Genomic DNA, 17,771 nt, shown 5'->3' with positions numbered 1-17,771 from the left:
AATCGTGAATTGTCCATAAGTTTGATAAAAATCGAGATTTTATTTTTTTGCCATATCGCCCAGACCTATTTCAACCACAGATGTCGCTAGAGAGCACAAAATTCTGTAGTGCAGCTTTAAGTAAAATTTTTACATTTCTTTATTAAATGAAACAACATTCGCAATGCATTTCACTTCCATAATGTGACGTTTCTGAGTGGAAGAGAATTAACAGTGGGAAATAATATAGGGTGAAAAGTTAGGTTAGTGATTTTATTGATTAATCTGATTTTTCCCCGCCCATACAGCCTTGGAACATCAGCCGAAAAGAAAAGTAGTTACAAGTTAGTTACATTTGAATAAAAAATTACAATGGCATTTTTTCTTACTTTAGAATAACATGCACTGAAGAATCGTGCACAATAGGACTGGGGCATTTACTAAGGGAATGATCCGTGTTAAAAAAAACGTGCTTACAGAAATCCACTTATAATGGAAGTCTATGGGGGAATGTTTGGTTTTCGTTTGTTCAACATACGTAATGTTTCTTCAATGTTAAACAAAGACAACAACGTTGACAAGACCCTAGAAATGGTTCACTACCTTCTTGACCTGGGGTACGTCATGCTCTTCGATGTCAAAGTCAGGGTCGTCCATAACAAATGAAAGCATCTGCTGAGCGACTGGAACTTCATGGTCTGAATCTGAGTGTGCCTCAATAGCGCCCCCTGTCTTTTGACCTTGTCGCTGCACTGCAGGACCTGCTGTAGTTTTTAGGCTTTGTGGTCTCTCGGCTGGTTTTAACTTGGTTTGCTGCTGTCTGAGTGAGTTCACTGATGATCTGAGACAGTGAAAAAAGGGGAGCATTAAATTTCAATCAATCAATCTATCTATCAATCGATCCATCCATCCATCTATCCATCTATCTACAATATTAAAGTATCCATCCTTCTATCAGGCTGATGTAACATTAATGTGTGAAATTAGAAAACAATATAATTAAGAAATTAAAATTGGTTTTGCCTTCTTCGAGAAATTATTGTGGTAATTAATTAGAGAAATTAAAGAAACCTCTCTGCTGATGAACAATTTCCATTTTTGAAATGTATTAACAGTGAGGGAAATTAATCAAAACCTTATTACACATAATGGAAATTCTGGTCAGGTCTCAACGTGTTTGCATTTTATCAAAGCTTTTCTATTAAAAGTGTGATGCATTTAATTCATTAGCGTCTGTTTTTTTACCCCTTTGTGTTAAGTCCAGCACTGATGCCCCTGTTCTGTGCAGCTGAGGGTACAGGTGAATCTTCCTTCTCTTCATCACTCGTGAGGGTGATGTCCTTGCTTGGGACCACCGCTTTAATGGCAGGCTGACAAGGCACTCTGTCATCCGGATCTAAATCGTCCTGGAAACCGGAGACCAGAGGATTTCCCCGCCCCTCACCATCACTATGAGACACACAAGAAAACTTAACATGAATTTTAATATGAACCTATTTATCTAAATACATGTCACTTCTCGTATTGTGCAAAATAATTATAATTAATAATTTTTTAAAAAAATAATTTTCTTTTCTCTCACATTATACATTTGCACATATACAGTGAAATTCTTTTTTTCACATATCCCAGCTAAGCTGGGGTCAGCCATGATACGGCGCCCCTGGAGTAGATAGGGTCAAGGGCCTTGCTCAGGGGCCCAACAGTGGCATCTTGGCGGTGCTGGGGCTTGAACCCCCGACCTTCTGATCAGTAACCCAGAGCCTTAATCGCTGAGCCACCACTTTTCTGCTGATACAACCAAGGCCATGTGGGCAGGGAAAACTAATATTAACCTATAATATTACAGCCCAATTATCACGATCTACTCAAATCCCTAAATAATTTCCCAATGAATGTGCTGTATCACTCTATGATACGTCAACTCACATGCATTGGGAATGCTTTAGCAAATGTTGTCTTTAAGGAAATCAAATGTCTTTACTTAACTGTTTTCCTCATTACAGAAACTAAAATCCTTTTGAACCTTACAGTACCAAACAAAGCAGAAAAAAATAAATAAAAATGAAATGAATAAATCATGACCAGTAGCTAAAATTCTGCTTTGAACTTACCTCTCCTGCTGAAGAAAAAAGGAACAAAATTTTACAAATGAAATCCAATTATCCATAATCCATCCTAATGAACTGTCTATATAGATGAGGCATTACTCAAATACCCAAAGGAAAATTATGTTGATTTACAAAAATTAAAAACATATAAACTTGACAATGTCCTGCATGTTTATGACCTGCTGAAATCAAACCATTAATTATCGAGATGTCATCATAGCTCACCTGTCACTGTCTAGAGCTGATGCTGGAAGTTTGCTCTTTGATTTAACTGCAGATGCTGCTGCTTTTCCACCATCTTCCAGAAAGTTCCGGTCCAAGCCCACCTCCGGCACAAAGTCATCCACACTCTGCACCTTTCCAGTAGGCTTCGGTGCTTCAGAACTCATAGATTCTGATAAGAGACCACAATACAGTTTAAAAGAAAGTGTAGATGAATACATGAATACACAGAACAGCCATTAAAGCTAAAAGACATATTGCCAGTTTAGATCAAATAGGATGGTTTTCATTACTGTATTACAGCAAAAAAAATACTTTTTGGAGGTAGCTTATCCACACATGCAAAGTTCATTGAGTGTGTAATTACAATTAATTGATCAGCATCAAATTATAAGACAAAAAGAGTGTGTGGGAGCTTAGTATGTGAGTGGAAGTTAAGCTGTATATCTGTAGCCTAATAAAAATACAAGTGCATCTCAATAAATTAGAATGTCGTGGAAAAGTTCATTTATTTCAGTAATTCAACTCAAATTGTGAAACTCGTGTATTAAATAAATTCAGTGCACACAGACTGAAGTAGTTTAAGTCTTTGGTTCTTTTAATTGTGATGATTTTGGCTCACATTTAACAAAAACCCACCAATTCACTATCTCAAAAAATTAGAATACATCATAAGACCAATAAAAAAAACATTTTTAGTGAATTGTTGGCCTTCTGGAAAGTATGTTCATTTACTGTATATGTACTCAATACTTGGTAGGGGCTCCTTTTGCTTTAATTACTGCCTCAATTCGGTGTGGCATGGAGGTGATCAGTTTGTGGCACTGCTGAGGTGGTATGGAAGCCCAGGTTTCTTTGACAGTGGCCTTCAGCTCATCTGCATTTTTTGGTCTCTTGATTCTCATTTTCCTCTTGACAATACCCCATAGATTCTCTATGGGGTTCAGGTCTGGTGAGTTTGCTGGCCAGTCAAGCACACCAACACCATGGTCATTTAACCAACTTTTGGTGCTTTTGGCAGTGTGGGCAGGTGCCAAATCCTGCTGGAAAATGAAATCAGCATCTTTAAAAAGCTGGTCAGCAGAAGGAAGCATGAAGTGCTCCAAAATTTCTTGGTAAACGGGTGCAGTGACTTTGGTTTTCAAAAAACACAATGGACCAACACCAGCAGATGACATTGCACCCCAAATCATCACAGACTGTGGAAACTTAACACTGGACTACAAGCAACTTGGGCTATGAGCTTCTCCACCCTTCCTCCAGACTCTAGGACCTTGGTTTCCAAATGAAATACAAAACTTGCTCTCATCTGAAAAGAGGACTTTGGAACACTGGGCAACAGTCCAGTTCTTCTTCTCCTTAGCCCAGGTAAGACGCCTCTGACATTGTCTGTGGTTCAGGAGTGGCTTAACAAGAGGAATACGACAACTGTAGCCAAATTCCTTGACATGTCTGTGTGTGGTGGCTCTTGATGCCTTGACCCCAGCCTCAGCCCATTCCTTGTGAAGTATCACCCAAATTCTTGAATCGATTTTGCTTGACAATCATAAGGCTGCGGTTCTCTCGGTTGGTTGTGCATCTTTTTCTTCCACACCTTTTCCTTCCACTCAATTTTCTGTTAACATGCTTGGATACAGCACTCTGTGAACAGCCAGCTTCTTTGGCAATGAATGTTTGTGGCTTACCCTCCTTGTGAAGGTTGTCAATGATTGTCTTCTGGACAACTGTCAGATCAGCAGTCTTCCCCATGATTGTGTAGCCTAGTGAACCAAACTGAGAGACCATTTTGAAGGCTCAGGAAACCTTTGCAGGTGTTTTGAGTTGATTAGCTGATTGACATGTCACCATATTCTAATTTTTTGAGATAGTGAATTGGTGGGTTTTTGTTAAATGTGAGCCAAAATCATCACAATTAAAAGAACCAAAGACTTGAACTACTTCAGTCTGTGTGCATTGAATTTATTTAATACACGAGTTTCACAATTTGAGTTGAATTACTGAAATAAATGAACTTTTCCACGACATTCTAATTTATTGAGATGCACCTGTAAATGATTACATGACATGGTCTTGAAAAATGTGTTTTAACATTGTCCTCAAATTTGAAATAGAACATGGTAAGACTTGTGGCTTGAGACTGAATATGTTTCTAGGCCAATTCAAGGCCACTGTCACATATTTTGTTTTATAAAAGTATTTTATGCAAACTGTTCACTTTCCAATAAATTCCACAGCGCTTTTATTTTGACGATCCTAACACTCCAGGAAGTCCTGTAAGTGTCTGTTTGTGGGCTACTTCACAGTATTTTTATTTGCTTCTTTTTCAAATTCTGGTAAATTCTCCTCCGGTGGCCGGTTGCACCAGCTATACGTACGTTACAACTTAGCCTTGTTGTGGCGTAAATGGGCACTAAGTCACAATTTACGCACTACTAAATATGTTAGCGTTGCACCATTAAACTACGTAACCCTACGTATAAACTAAATATTTACAGAAGCCTCTGGCCAAGAGTAACGGTTGGAATAAAAAAGCAGACTGATATTTTATGACATCAATGAGCTCATGTTTTGCGTGACAGGCTTCAATGCTTTCGACATACAGTATGATGTTGACATTTACACTCGTTTACATTTACGAGAGAGAAAAAAAACTTACTTTTACGCAGCTCTTCAGCATGAAACCGTTCAAATGGTGTAGTTTTCAGGGTGTCAAGTTTCAACACGTTCAAAATATATATAGGATATTAAAATGAATAAATGTCTATTTTTCCAGCTTGTTGTATTAGTACAATTATTGTTGTATTAGTTATTTATTTAAGATACAGTTCCTATAATATTGTTATTTACACAGGGAAAATATACTATTTATCAAATCTACTTTTATTACGTATCGTATTTTAACGGGGATATAATTTATTACAGCTGACAGTTACGTGAGCAAACAAAGTTTGAACATCAACCGTAACAAGATCAAATTGAAGGTCACAGGTTTTTTTTTTTTTTCACCTACTTTGGAATGCCCAATTCCCGGTGCGCTATTAGGTCCTCGTGGTCATGTAGTGATTTGCCTCAATCCGGGTGGCAGAGGATAAATCCCAGCTGCCTCCGCCTGTGAGACCATCAACCCGCGCATCTTATCACGTGGCTTGTTGAGCGCGTCGCCACGGAGACATAGCGCGTGTGGAGGCTTCACACCATCCATCTGTGCTCAACTCACCATGCACACCACCGAGAACGAACCACATTATAGCGACCACGAGGAGGATACCCCATGTGACTCTACCCTCCCTAGCAACCGGGCCAATTTGGTTGCTTAGGAGACCTGACTGGAGTCACTCGGCACACCCTGGGATTCGAACTAGCGAACTCCAGAGGTGGTAGCCAGCGTCTTTTACCACTGAGCTACCCAGGCCCCCGAAATTCACGGCTTTTAATACTTCTGTGTTGTTTATTGGATCAATACAGGTAAACGTCATATTTTGTGACTACGCATTACTTTACGGAGAGCTTACGACCTACTAGTTAAGTCTTGCCTTAAGAACAGGTGGTGCAAGGGGGCCTGGGTAGCTCAGTGGTAAAGAAGCTGGCTACCACCCCTGGAGTTCACTAGTTTGCTAGGTCGATTCCAGGGCGTGCTTAGTGACTCCAGCCAGGTCTCCTAAGCAACCAAATTGGCCCAGTTGCTAGGGAGGGTAGAGTCACATGGGGTAACCCCCTTGTAGTCGCTATAATGTGGTTAGTTCTCGGTGGGGCGTGTGAAGCCATATTACCACAGCTTGAAACAACCACACCGTCTTTTTCCAGAGCAGCCTGTATTTCTCCTGAGGTTACCTGTGGGTTTTCCTTTGTATCCTGAACAATTCTTCTGGCAGTTATGGCTGAAATATTTCTTGGTCTAACTGACCTTGGCTTGGTATCAAGAGATCCCAGAATTTTCCACTTCTTAATAAGTGATTGAACAGTACTGACTGGCATTTTCAAGGCTTTGGATATCTTTTTATATCCTTTTCCATCTTTATAAAGTTCCTTTACCTTGTTACGCAGGTCTCTTGACAGTAATTTTCTGGTCCCCATGGCTCAGTATCTAGCCTGCTCAGTGCATCCACGTGAGAGCTAACAAACTCATTGACTATTTATACACAGACACTTATTGCAATTTAAAAAGCCACAGGTGTGGGAAATTAACCTTTAATTGCCATTTAAACCTGTGTGTGTCACCTTGTGTGTCTGTAACAAGGCCAAACATTCAAGGGTATGTAAACTTTTGATCAGGGCCATTTGGGTGATTTCTGTTATCATTATGATTTAAAAAGGAGCCAAACAACTATGTGATAATAAATGGCTTCATATGATCACTATCCTTAAATAAAAGACAGTTTTGTTGCATGATCAGTCTCAAAAGTCCTATTTTCAAAATCAATGCCAAAATGACACAATTTCTGCCAGGGTATGCAAACTTTTGAGTACAACTGTATATAGTTATCGTGATATAAAATCATTCCTATCGTGGTATTTTGGTCATACAGTATGTATATGCACATGTACACATTTATTTTCTGTAACGGGTTTAAAACAATATGAGTCTGAGTATGTGACAACAGAATGCAAATTTTTGGGTGAACTATCAATTTAAATTCTGAACATACCCGTTTTGTCTGCTGGATTGTCGGCAGTTGAAGATCTAAACAGGCGTGAGATGAACCCTAGTTTTTGGGCCGGAGGAGGTGCTGGTTGGGCAGTAGCAGGGATCATTGTGGGGGCAGATGTCTCCAAAGTTTGTGATAATGTCTGGGGTACATGTGCGGCTGTGCTCTGGGAAGAAGGGTGTGGTATAGCTGGAGGGGGTGCAGGTACAGACTGGGTCTGGGGAGGGAGGGGAGCCTGTGGGGTACTGGGACTGGGGTTACTGGGATACGCCGCACCAGGCAGCACCACAGGAGACTGGGAGCCTGACGACGGGCTCTCGCCATTAGAGGGTGCCGGAGATCCGTAAGCTTTGCGTGCTTCCATCATCTCAAGAAATCTGTGAAAACAGCATTGAAATGTTCACTCTCAGCCTCAGATGTCACAAACACTGATCATAGCAACAGTAACCAAGGGGGCGGAGCTTAACGAAGGGACAATGACCGGTTACATTCTAAATTAGCTGGCTGCTATGCAACTTACGGGAATTGGGGTGCAGAGGTTTATCAGTCTACTGGTGAAAAATGTTGTTTCCATATTACCAGGCTGCAACAACAAGTGCTTCATAGAAAGAAATAATCACTGGATTTGGCATTAGAATGGTTCATGGCATCGAATCTATAAAGAGTTTTGTTTGAGTCAGTTAGTAACAACACTGACCCACCTCAGCAACTAGTATCAACGGCAGTTTGGATGATATATATGCACTAAAAAAGCAAGACACAGCGTAACACAGCTAATAGAAGAGAACGCAGGTGTCTCGGGCTAAAAACGGTTCAAGGAATGAAAACAAAAAACGAAAATGAACTAAATCTTTTGCAGAACATACCCAAAAACGGGTGAAAACATTATTTTTAAATGCTGTTCCGATAATTTTTTCATGAAACCAAAGGCTAAAGGGTTTATCGCAATTCATTTTTGAAATTACACCACTTTATGTTGCCCAAAACATTTAACGTGTGCTTTGATCCTGAAGGAAACTGCTGCGTCAAACATTTCTTTGCCTAATTGCCCGTTGTGGATGTCGCATTCTGTGAATGAAGACCTTTTGAATAACTATGTATAATTACTACATATAAATGCACAACATACAAGGTAAAAAGTACATTTCTCAGTCGTTTCCAAGTCTTCACTGAATTATTGTTAGATTACATTAATACAGATTTGATGCTGCCGGGTTTTGACCAAGAAGCAGATCTGTAATTAAAATGATACTTAACTGTTAATTAACTGAATGCTTGTTATGATTTCTATGCTGATAAATCCACCACACAGGAAAAAATGGAATAGCTTATTTTCACTTATTTTGGTGAGGTAAGTGGCTTATTTTGGGCTTGTTTTTCTAGACCATTTTGCTTGTTTCTCTTGCGAGATCTGGCAACAGTGCAATTGATATTTCACCCACCCCTTAGCACAGAGTACTGTCATTTTAATAAGAACAATATTAACCGTTCTTATATTTGGTTGTAACCGGTTACCATTTGGAAAGGAGACTCTGGAACTTTTGAACCAGAATTGAAAAATACAGTTTTTGCTCAGAACGAACTGAAATGGAAAAAAAAAACAATCGCTTTTGGCAGCATGCCGTTTCACGATATAACAATGACATTTTCAAAATGACACACTGGATGAAACCAGAGACTCTACTCTTTTCACTCAAATAGGTTTCAATGTAAAAACATAATTAGGTTTCTTACCAGATGTAGTTTTGTTGGCGTTTCTCCCAAAGACAAATTCAGCTAAGATCAGCGCCATGTTGTTTTGTCACATGACTGTGTGCATCAAAAGTTTTACCATTTAATGACAGCCCAGATTGCCCTGAACTGAGATCAGTCGGTTTAAATGAAATTAAATCATGCATAGCCTATAGTAAAGACAAAACACGCAGTCCACGCATGAGGACGTGGGGTCGCACAAGGTTAAATCAGTCCAGTCGTTAAGTCCACAAGAGGGATCAGTGAATAAATATAAACCAAACAGTACCATGTTATATTGTTTACTGCAGAAAACAATAAACAATATTGGCTGTTAACAAAAGTGCATTCCATTTTGAACTAATGTGCACTGGGGGTGTATTCTGGACGTCAGTGTGTCCATCCACTCACATGTCATAGTTCTGATCCTCTGTCTCCTGTTGTACAGTGAGCTCCTCTAGTGTGGCTTCAATATCAAGCTGGTTCGTCTCCAGTTGCCGTAACAGAGTCTCCCTCTACAAAAACAAACACACAATGCACTAATCATCAAACATGAAACAGGACATCGGGACCCAACACAAGCTGGATTCGAACCCGAACTGTAGGCCTGGGACAACTTCAAGGTGATTCAATGATGACAGAATTTTAGGGAGAACTGTCCCTTTAAGAAACTTTAAGTGTTTGAAAAAACACACACAAAAGCTACTAATAATTAATGGAGCAAGTACTTAGTGATATATAAAGCTCAACAAGTCAGCTTTCTTGATCGTGTGAGGACAAACAGACATTATATTTAGTAAAGTTAGGCATTGGGGCAAGGAGTCCAAATTCTTCGGGTCACAGAAGTTAGAAGTGGCCTTTAAACTATGCCAGAAAAAGATAGCATGAAGGGGAAAACAGATCTAGACTCAGCACTGAAAGTTTCATGAGTCTGACGTGCTGTGCTCGACGAACCGTTTCTGAGCTGTGGGATTGTATCACGTTAACAGTAGTAGGCAAGTCTAAACAAGTTTTTCTACCGGCATCGCCATTCACAGATTATAAAGGTTTGTGGATAACTCCAGTCCAGAAGCAACTCACTGCCACTAAGCCAATGACCCAGCAAGAGAAAAGATTTATTGTGCAAAAGCAATTGTTTGCCTGAATCATAAAGTTATGAATACAAAGAAGCTGTTAAGAAATAATAGTTGCTACTCTCTAGGACAAGAGCAAGGCACAAACGTGATGCTTTTAGGTACGCAAGATAGATTGTTGCACTTTGAAATGTGTAAGACTGCTATTCACAGCACAAGTATGCAATGCATTCTCAGTACAACCACAAGGGGCACTATAGTAGGGAATAATGTAAACTGTCTTTATCTACGGTCAGTTTTCTCTTTTTAGGGACGGGCGATACCACTTATATTCTTTTTGATAAGTACTATCAAGGCCAATATCGCCGATATCGATACCTCTATTTTAGCTATTTAAAATTATATTTAAAAGCCATCATTTTTTTAATTATAGGCCTAAACTGCAAATTACCTATTTTTGTTTATCATTTAGCCTACAAATAACAGATCATTTTCAAATGTTTAACAAATTAAAAATTCTAATTTAAAATAATTTTAAATACATATAAACTTTGAATAAAATTATATAAAAATGTAGTGCTGTCTGTTATTTTTACTGTCCCCAAGCAGTCAAAGTTTTGTTAAAAGCGGATATTCTTGAAATAAATTTTGGCATAAGTAGTTTAGAATAATCGTATTATTATTTCTTTAAAAATAAGCTGTGAAATAATTGTGTTTTAAAATATGATCCATATTTGAATAACATTTGTTCACCAAATCAATAAATAAATAAATAAATAAATACATTTTTAAAATTATTTATATCAAATGAGCACTGTTTACGACTGCATGCGTGTTTCAGCATTACCACACATTATGTTGGGCGGAAGGAGAAATAGATCCAATCATAACATATTTGCTTATATTGTTATTTTTTTCACTTTGAGTCTTAATAAATAATAAAATCACTAGATTAGTAAAAACCTTTAGTGACAATATTTTTAAGTGAGTATCGATTATCTTAATACAACATCATTATCAGATATCAGGTAGATTGATTACTGAGGTGTTTTACCGGCACAGAATACACGTTACATATGTACAACAGCACAGCATGCTTTCAATGCATTGGCCAAGCATTCAGGTCTGGATTTTTGTACTTTCGTTGAGTACAGCACATTTCTGGTCTATCTTTTTCCACTGAAGGCTATTTCAGTAAGGAAATCATCCTCTTTAAGGATGGGTCACAATGTTCGACTTGTCGATTAATCGACCGATAACTGATTAATCGATTTATGAGGCTGATTACTTTCTAGATTTTGTCCGCTTTTCACTGTAAAACCTTTTCTGAAAAGTTCCATCATTAAATTCATCCACTTTAAAGCACCAGCACTAGAGCTATACACATTCAGACAGAGGTTAGAGGTCTTTTCCTGTTGCATCGTGTTTCACACTGTTTTTTGAGCGTCCAGGTTTTGGATTTTTAAGATGTTCTGTCAAACTTTTGTTTGAGACATCGGCATTCTATTCTATTCAATTGTGCTCCATCTAGCTGTTTTTGAACGCTTGAACATGTCTTATGTTAACGCCCCATTCAAAAAGTGTTTGATCTGGGTCAGGTGAACCCGGAGCCAGCAAAATTTGACAGGGCTTTCTTGCGATGGTTTAGTCAAGTAGCTTTCAGGCAGCCTACTGACTTATTTTTTTTTTTTTACTTCTTGAGCTCATTTTGAAAACCCAAATTCATGATAAGGAGAACTCATTCTTAGTTCTGCCTGAACACTAAGCTTTTCAGCTCTTTGATATATATAAGATTCAATGTTTATTTACATTTACATTTATGCATTTGGCAGACGCTTTTATCCAAAGCAACTTACATTGCCCTTATTACAGGGACAATCCCCCTGGAGCAACCTGGAGTTAAGTGCCTTGGCTGTGGGGATTGGAACCAACAACCTTCTGCTTATGGTCTACAGGCAAATAGAAACAGTATTGTCAACTGTTTTTATGATCCTGTATATTTCTCTTGTGTTTTATTTGTGTGTTTATTGGCAATCTATGCTGTGCTGGTTAGCTGAATGAGAGAACTTAACTTTTTTAACGGGATCAATAAAATACATCAACTGAACCTCACAAACAGACTGTCCCTGACACATAAGACACAACACCAACAAGTCACCATTGAGCCCCGGCTAATTTCAACCTAACTTCTTAATTAATGCCATTCAGCCAATCTCAAGAGAGGCATAATGAGGATTCTAAGGTTACGACTTTAAAGCTACTTCTAATGTTAGTCCTCACTTGATTTTAAAACTAAATCTCTTTCCCACCATAAACAAAATGCATGTTCAAACCAACTCTTGGGGTCTTCTGCACAAGCTGCTCATAAGGTACAATTTCATCTGGGTGTAGCATAAATGAGAACTGTGTTGTAATTTATGCACTTGAAACATTAGTGTGTTGCACCACTAAAATGTAAAGTTAAAACATACAGTTGAAGTCAGAAGTTTACATACACTTAGGTTAAAGTTATTAAAACTCATTTTTTTAACCACTCCACAGATTTAATATCAGCAAACTATAGTTTTGGCAAATCATTTAGGACATCTACTTTGTGCATGACACAAGTAATTTTTCCAACAATTGTTTATAGACAGATTGTTTCACTTTTAATTGACTATATCACAATTCCAGTGGGTCAGAAATTTACATACACCAAGTTAACTGTGCCTTTAAGCAGCTTTGAAAATTCCAGAAAATGATGTCAAGCCTTTAGGCAATTAGTCAATTAGCTTCTGAAAGGAGGTGTACTGAATTGGAGGTGTACCTGTGGATGTATTTTAAGGCCTACCTTCAAACTCAGTGCCTCTTTGCTTGACATCATGGGAAAATCAAAAGAGCTCCTTGTGGACCTCCACAAGTCTGGTTCATCCTTGGGAGCAATTTCCAAACACCTGAAGGTACCACGTTCATCTGTACGAACAATAGTACGCAAGTATAAACACCATGGGACCACGCAGTCATCATACTGCTCAGGAAGGAGACGCATTCTGTCTCCTAGAGATGAATGTAAAAAAGCAAAAAGTGCAAATCAATCCCAGAACAACAGCAAAGGACCTTGTGAAGATGCTGGAGGAAACAGGTAGACAAGTATCTATATCCACAGTAAAATGAGTCCTATATTGATATAACCTGAAAGGCTGCTCATCAAGGAAGAAGCCACTGCTCCAAAACCACCATAAAAAAGCAAGAGTACAGTATACAAGTGCACATGGGGACAAAGATCTTACTTTTGGGAGAAATGTCCTCTGGTCTAATGAAACAAAAATTGAACTATTTGGCCATAATAACCATCGTTTTGTTTGGAAGAAAAAGGGTAAGGTTTGCAAGCTGAAGAACACCATCCCAACTGTGAAGCATGGGGATGGCAACATCATGTTGTGGGGGTGCTTTGCTGCAGGAGGGACTGGTGCACTTCACAAAATAGATGGAATCATGAGGAAGGAAAATTATGTGGATATACTGAAGTAACATCTCAAGACATCAGCCAGGAAGTTAAAGCTCGTCGCAAATGGGTATTCCAAATGGACAAAGATCCCAAGCATACCTCCAAAGTTGTGGCAAAATGGCTTAAGGACAACAAAGTCAAGGTATTGGAGTGGCAATCACAAAGCCCTGACCTCAATCCAATAGAAAATTTGTGGGCAGAACTGAAAAAGCATGTGCGAGCAAGGAGGCCTACAAACCTGACTCAGTTACACCAGTTCTGTCTGGAGGAATGGGCCAAAATTCCAGCAACTTATTGTGAGAAGCTTGTGGAAGGCTACCCAAAATGTTTGACCCAAGTTAAACAATTTAAAGGCAATGCTACCAAATACTAACAAAGTGTATGTAAACTTCTGACACACTGGGAATGTGATGAGAGAAATAAAAGCTGAAATAAATCATTCTCTCTACTATTATTCTGATATTTCACATGCTTAAAATAAAGTAGAGATCCTAACTGACCTAAGACAGGGAATGTTTTCTAGGATTAAATGTCAGGAATTGTGAAAAACTGAGTCTAAATGTATTTGGTAATAAACTAAACATCACAAACTCCTTTTGCGTAGCACAAGGGGTTGTAGGGGTTGTTTTACCGTAAAAACATGCATGGATGCACACTTTGAAAATCAAACTGAATTGGTACAACATCCAGGCACATTTAGTGTATGATTTTCAACACACTTTAATTTGGAATACACTAATCCTAATCTCACATACAGTACTATTCAGGATGTATAGTATGCAAATTCAACATATACCAATGTGCAAACTATCCATCTTAACTAACTAAAGCAGATATGCTACAGCATTTTACCTAAACTTTTCAAAAGGATGCATCTCCGGAACAGCATTGAGAGCCCCTGTCGTAATACAAAAACTCAATTCAAATCCCAAAGTATCCTATGTGAGCGTCCCACTTGATATGCCACTATAAACAGCTAAACGGTGATCCTAAAATAGACATTTATGTCTGACGTGACTCTGACGTGAGTTTCCTCTGACCTGCAGCTGCAGGAAGGGAATGTTGAAGAAGCGATGGAGGTATTTGAGACCAAAGCCGTTCTTCATGGAGGACTCGGCGTAGTGGATGTAGGAGGAGCCTGGAGGTCTGAAATCAGAGAGGTTTTTGGGATAAAGAAAAGTTGTGCGATTTTCATTAGACTGCATGGTAAGAATTTGCATGGTACTGTACATGAGATATTTTTAACTTGGGGTGAAGTGTGTGATTTCTGCACCTTTAGAGGCACCAGATGGAATTGCAAAAATAATGACTGCTTTTAAGCAGGTTTCCCAAACATTTGAGGGTTAATCGTGTGCATGCATCTGACTGTTAACTGCTCTGCCAACCTGTTCAGACGGTTGATAAAGTCTCTGATGTCATCGGGTAAGATGACCCGATGCTCGCCCATATCCCGCTGGTTACCCAGGACACACACAGGGATGTGTGTTGGCACTTTTGGCAACTCCCTCAGGATATAATTGAACGTCCTGCAGCAAAGACAAAGTCTGTGATTTATAGAAAATATACTGTCCCATGTCATTTCCCTGAGTATTACTCTGTTTTATACTTCATTACAAAGACTCAAAATTCTCCCAAAAATATATATTTAAGGCATTTTTCATCAACTCATGAATTGTTGTTACAAATGATCTTATTTGCATTTATTTTGCTTATATGTATCATTTTCTATCACTTCCAGACTTGATAACACCACCCACATAAATGTTGGCAAGAAACACGACAACATGTCAGCATCTCTTTAGCAAGCAACACGAACAAGCAAGCAATTAGAAAATGAGTTTTTGCGATTACTGCAGGATTAAACCAAGCTTAACCATTTTTATGGTAATTCTGCTGCTGTCTGATAAACGATTCTGATCAAATATTGACCAAGCATATGAAAAAACAAGAGGGCATACACAGAGTTGAGGGTCACAGCCGACATTCATTTAGTGATCTGATGTAATCATTCAATAAAGTTCCTTTTTACTCAAACTAGGGGTGGGCGGTATGAACAAAAATCATGGTGCATAACTGTATGAATAATTTTAGGTCACGGTAACGTTCTATATTACAATATAGGTATTTTCGAAATACTAAATAATGATTATTAACAGGGCTGTGAATTGATTACAATTACATACAATTACAACACTATACATACATATTTAAAACAAATAAAATGCTTTAATTTGCTGAAGTTTAAAATCTCAAAACTGTTATTTTCTCTGGCTGCTGTTCTGCATTTCTCAAGCGATTTCTCTTATGAAACTAGTTCAGATGAAAGTGAGTGAGCATTTTCGGGGGATGCAAAGAGATGCTACAGCTTGCCCGTATCTCTCCCACACTCTTCCCTGCTTGTGGGTGAAGTCTCCTTTCTCCAAACAGTAAATCCATTCCTGTGTTTATTGTGATGTGTTGTGCATAATGAATAAGCATGCACTGCTCCACACAATCAGTTTCTGTGCTACGGTGTACAGTCGAGTCTAAAGTGTACTACCTAGAAAGTTATACAAGCCCATTTTAGCCACAAAGAGTCGGGAAAAAACAGTGAAGTCTCATGTAGTAAAAAAAAATAAATAAATAAATAAATAAAAAATTATATGGATACTGCATTAATTGTTTTGTTTTTTACGCGGTAAATGTCAATTATTAATCGCAGAAATTAACGCATTAAATTTCCTAACCATAGTTAATATATTAAATAAACATGAAATACTTTCCAAATGAAAGGTACCTTATTTTATTTTGTTTTTATTTTAATTTGGAACTTGGATGGATGCATACCAAAGGATAATCATTTATAATGTTAAGTCAATTATTCATAAATGAAGATGAAGTGTTAAATCAGTTCAAAAACAGTGTTGCATTATGAACACTAGAGTTAAAAACAAATGCCTTAAACAGTTAAACTTATTATAAAATGGTATACTTCCAACTCTAAATTCACATTGATTGAATCATGCTGATTCAAAATCTCTACAATTTCTTCTATCACAGTATACAGAGCATTCAGAAAGTATTCAGACCCTTTCGTTCTTTTCACATTTTGTTATGTTGCAGCCTTTAAAATGCTTTATTTTTTTCACATCAATCTACACTCCATCCCATAATGACAAAGCAAAAACCAGATTTTTGATAACTTTGCAAATTTATTAAGAATAAAAAATAAAATATCACACTGACATAAGTATTTAGACCCTTAACTCAGTATTTAGTTGAAGCACCTAGCGATTACAGCCTCAAGTCTTTTTGGGTATGATGCGACAAGCTTTGCCCACCTGGATTTGGGGATTTTCTGCCATTCTTCTCTGCAGATCCTCTCAAGCTCTGTCAGGTTGAATGGGGACCATCAGTGGACAGCCATTTTCAGGTCTCTCCAGAGATGTTCGATTGGGTTCAAGTCCGGGCTCTGGCTGGGCCACTCAAAGACATTCAAAGAGTTGTCCCTAAGCCACTCTTGCGTTGTCTTGGCTGTGTGCTTAGGGTCGTTGTCCTGTTGGAAGGTGAACCTTCAGCCCAGTCTGAGGTCCTGAGCACTCTGGACCAGGTTTTCATTAAGGATATCTATTTCGCTGCATTCAGCTTTCCTTCAACCTTGACCAGTCCCCGCCACTGAAAAACATCCTCACTGCATGATATTACCACCATGCTTCACCATTGGGATGGTATTGCACAGGTGATGAGCGGTGCCTGGTTTCATCCAGACATGATGCTTGGAATTGATGCCAAACAGTTCAACCTTCGTTTCATCACACCAGAGAATCTTGTTTCTCACAGTCTGAGAGTCCTTTAGGTGATTTTTTTGTGTCTTGCACTGAGGAGAGGCTTCTGTCTGGCCACTCTGTCATAAGGCCCAGATCGGTGGAGTGTTGCAGTGATGGTTGTCCTTCTGCAAGTTCTCCCATCTCCACATATGATCTCTGCAGCTCAACCAGAGTGACCATCGGGTTCTTGGTCCCCTCTCTTACAAAGGCCCTTCTCCACCGATTGCTCAGTTTGGCCGGGCGACCAGCTCTAGGAAGAGTCCTGGCTGTTCCAAAGTTCTTCCATTTAAGAATTATGGAGGCCACTGTGATCTTGGGAACCTTCAATGCAGCCAAAATGTTTTTATAGCCTTGCCCAGATCTGTGCCTCGACACAATCCTGTCTCTGAGCTCTGCAGGCAGTTCCTTTGACCTCATGGCTTGGTTTTTCCTCCGATATGCATTTTCAGCTGTGAGACCTTATATAGACAGGTGTATACCTTTCAAAATCATGTCCAGTCAATTGCATTTGCCACAGGTGGACTCCAATCAAAGTGTAGAAACATCTCAAAGATGATCCAGAGAAATGGGATACACCTGAGCTAAATTTAAAGTGTCATAGCAAAGGGTCTGAATACTTATGTCAATGTGATATTTCAGTTTTTTTATTTTTAATAAATTGAAAAGTTATCAAAAATCTGGTTTTTGCCATGTCATTATGGGTTATAGGGTGTAGA

General features: G+C 38.7%; 1 protein-coding gene across 1 annotated transcript in view; it reads right to left on the bottom strand.

Moving 5' to 3' along the window:
- Window positions 1–17,771, bottom strand: part of LOC127440007 (rab-like protein 6) — a 50,002-nt gene that overhangs the window by 13,759 nt on the left and 18,472 nt on the right. The window contains exons 7-13 of the mRNA XM_051696368.1: window positions 14,635–14,775; window positions 14,290–14,395; window positions 9,101–9,204; window positions 6,959–7,335; window positions 2,316–2,484; window positions 1,225–1,428; window positions 583–820 (exon numbers count right to left, since the gene is read on the bottom strand). Of these exons, the coding sequence (XP_051552328.1) occupies window positions 583–820; window positions 1,225–1,428; window positions 2,316–2,484; window positions 6,959–7,335; window positions 9,101–9,204; window positions 14,290–14,395; window positions 14,635–14,775 (1,339 nt within the window). The remainder of the gene's footprint in view (window positions 1–582; window positions 821–1,224; window positions 1,429–2,315; window positions 2,485–6,958; window positions 7,336–9,100; window positions 9,205–14,289; window positions 14,396–14,634; window positions 14,776–17,771) is intronic.

This window comes from Myxocyprinus asiaticus, chromosome 4 (assembly GCF_019703515.2).
Source record: "Myxocyprinus asiaticus isolate MX2 ecotype Aquarium Trade chromosome 4, UBuf_Myxa_2, whole genome shotgun sequence".
In the NCBI taxonomy this organism is placed as follows: Eukaryota; Metazoa; Chordata; class Actinopteri; order Cypriniformes; family Catostomidae; genus Myxocyprinus; species Myxocyprinus asiaticus.
This window is presented reverse-complemented; position numbering and strand designations above follow the sequence as displayed.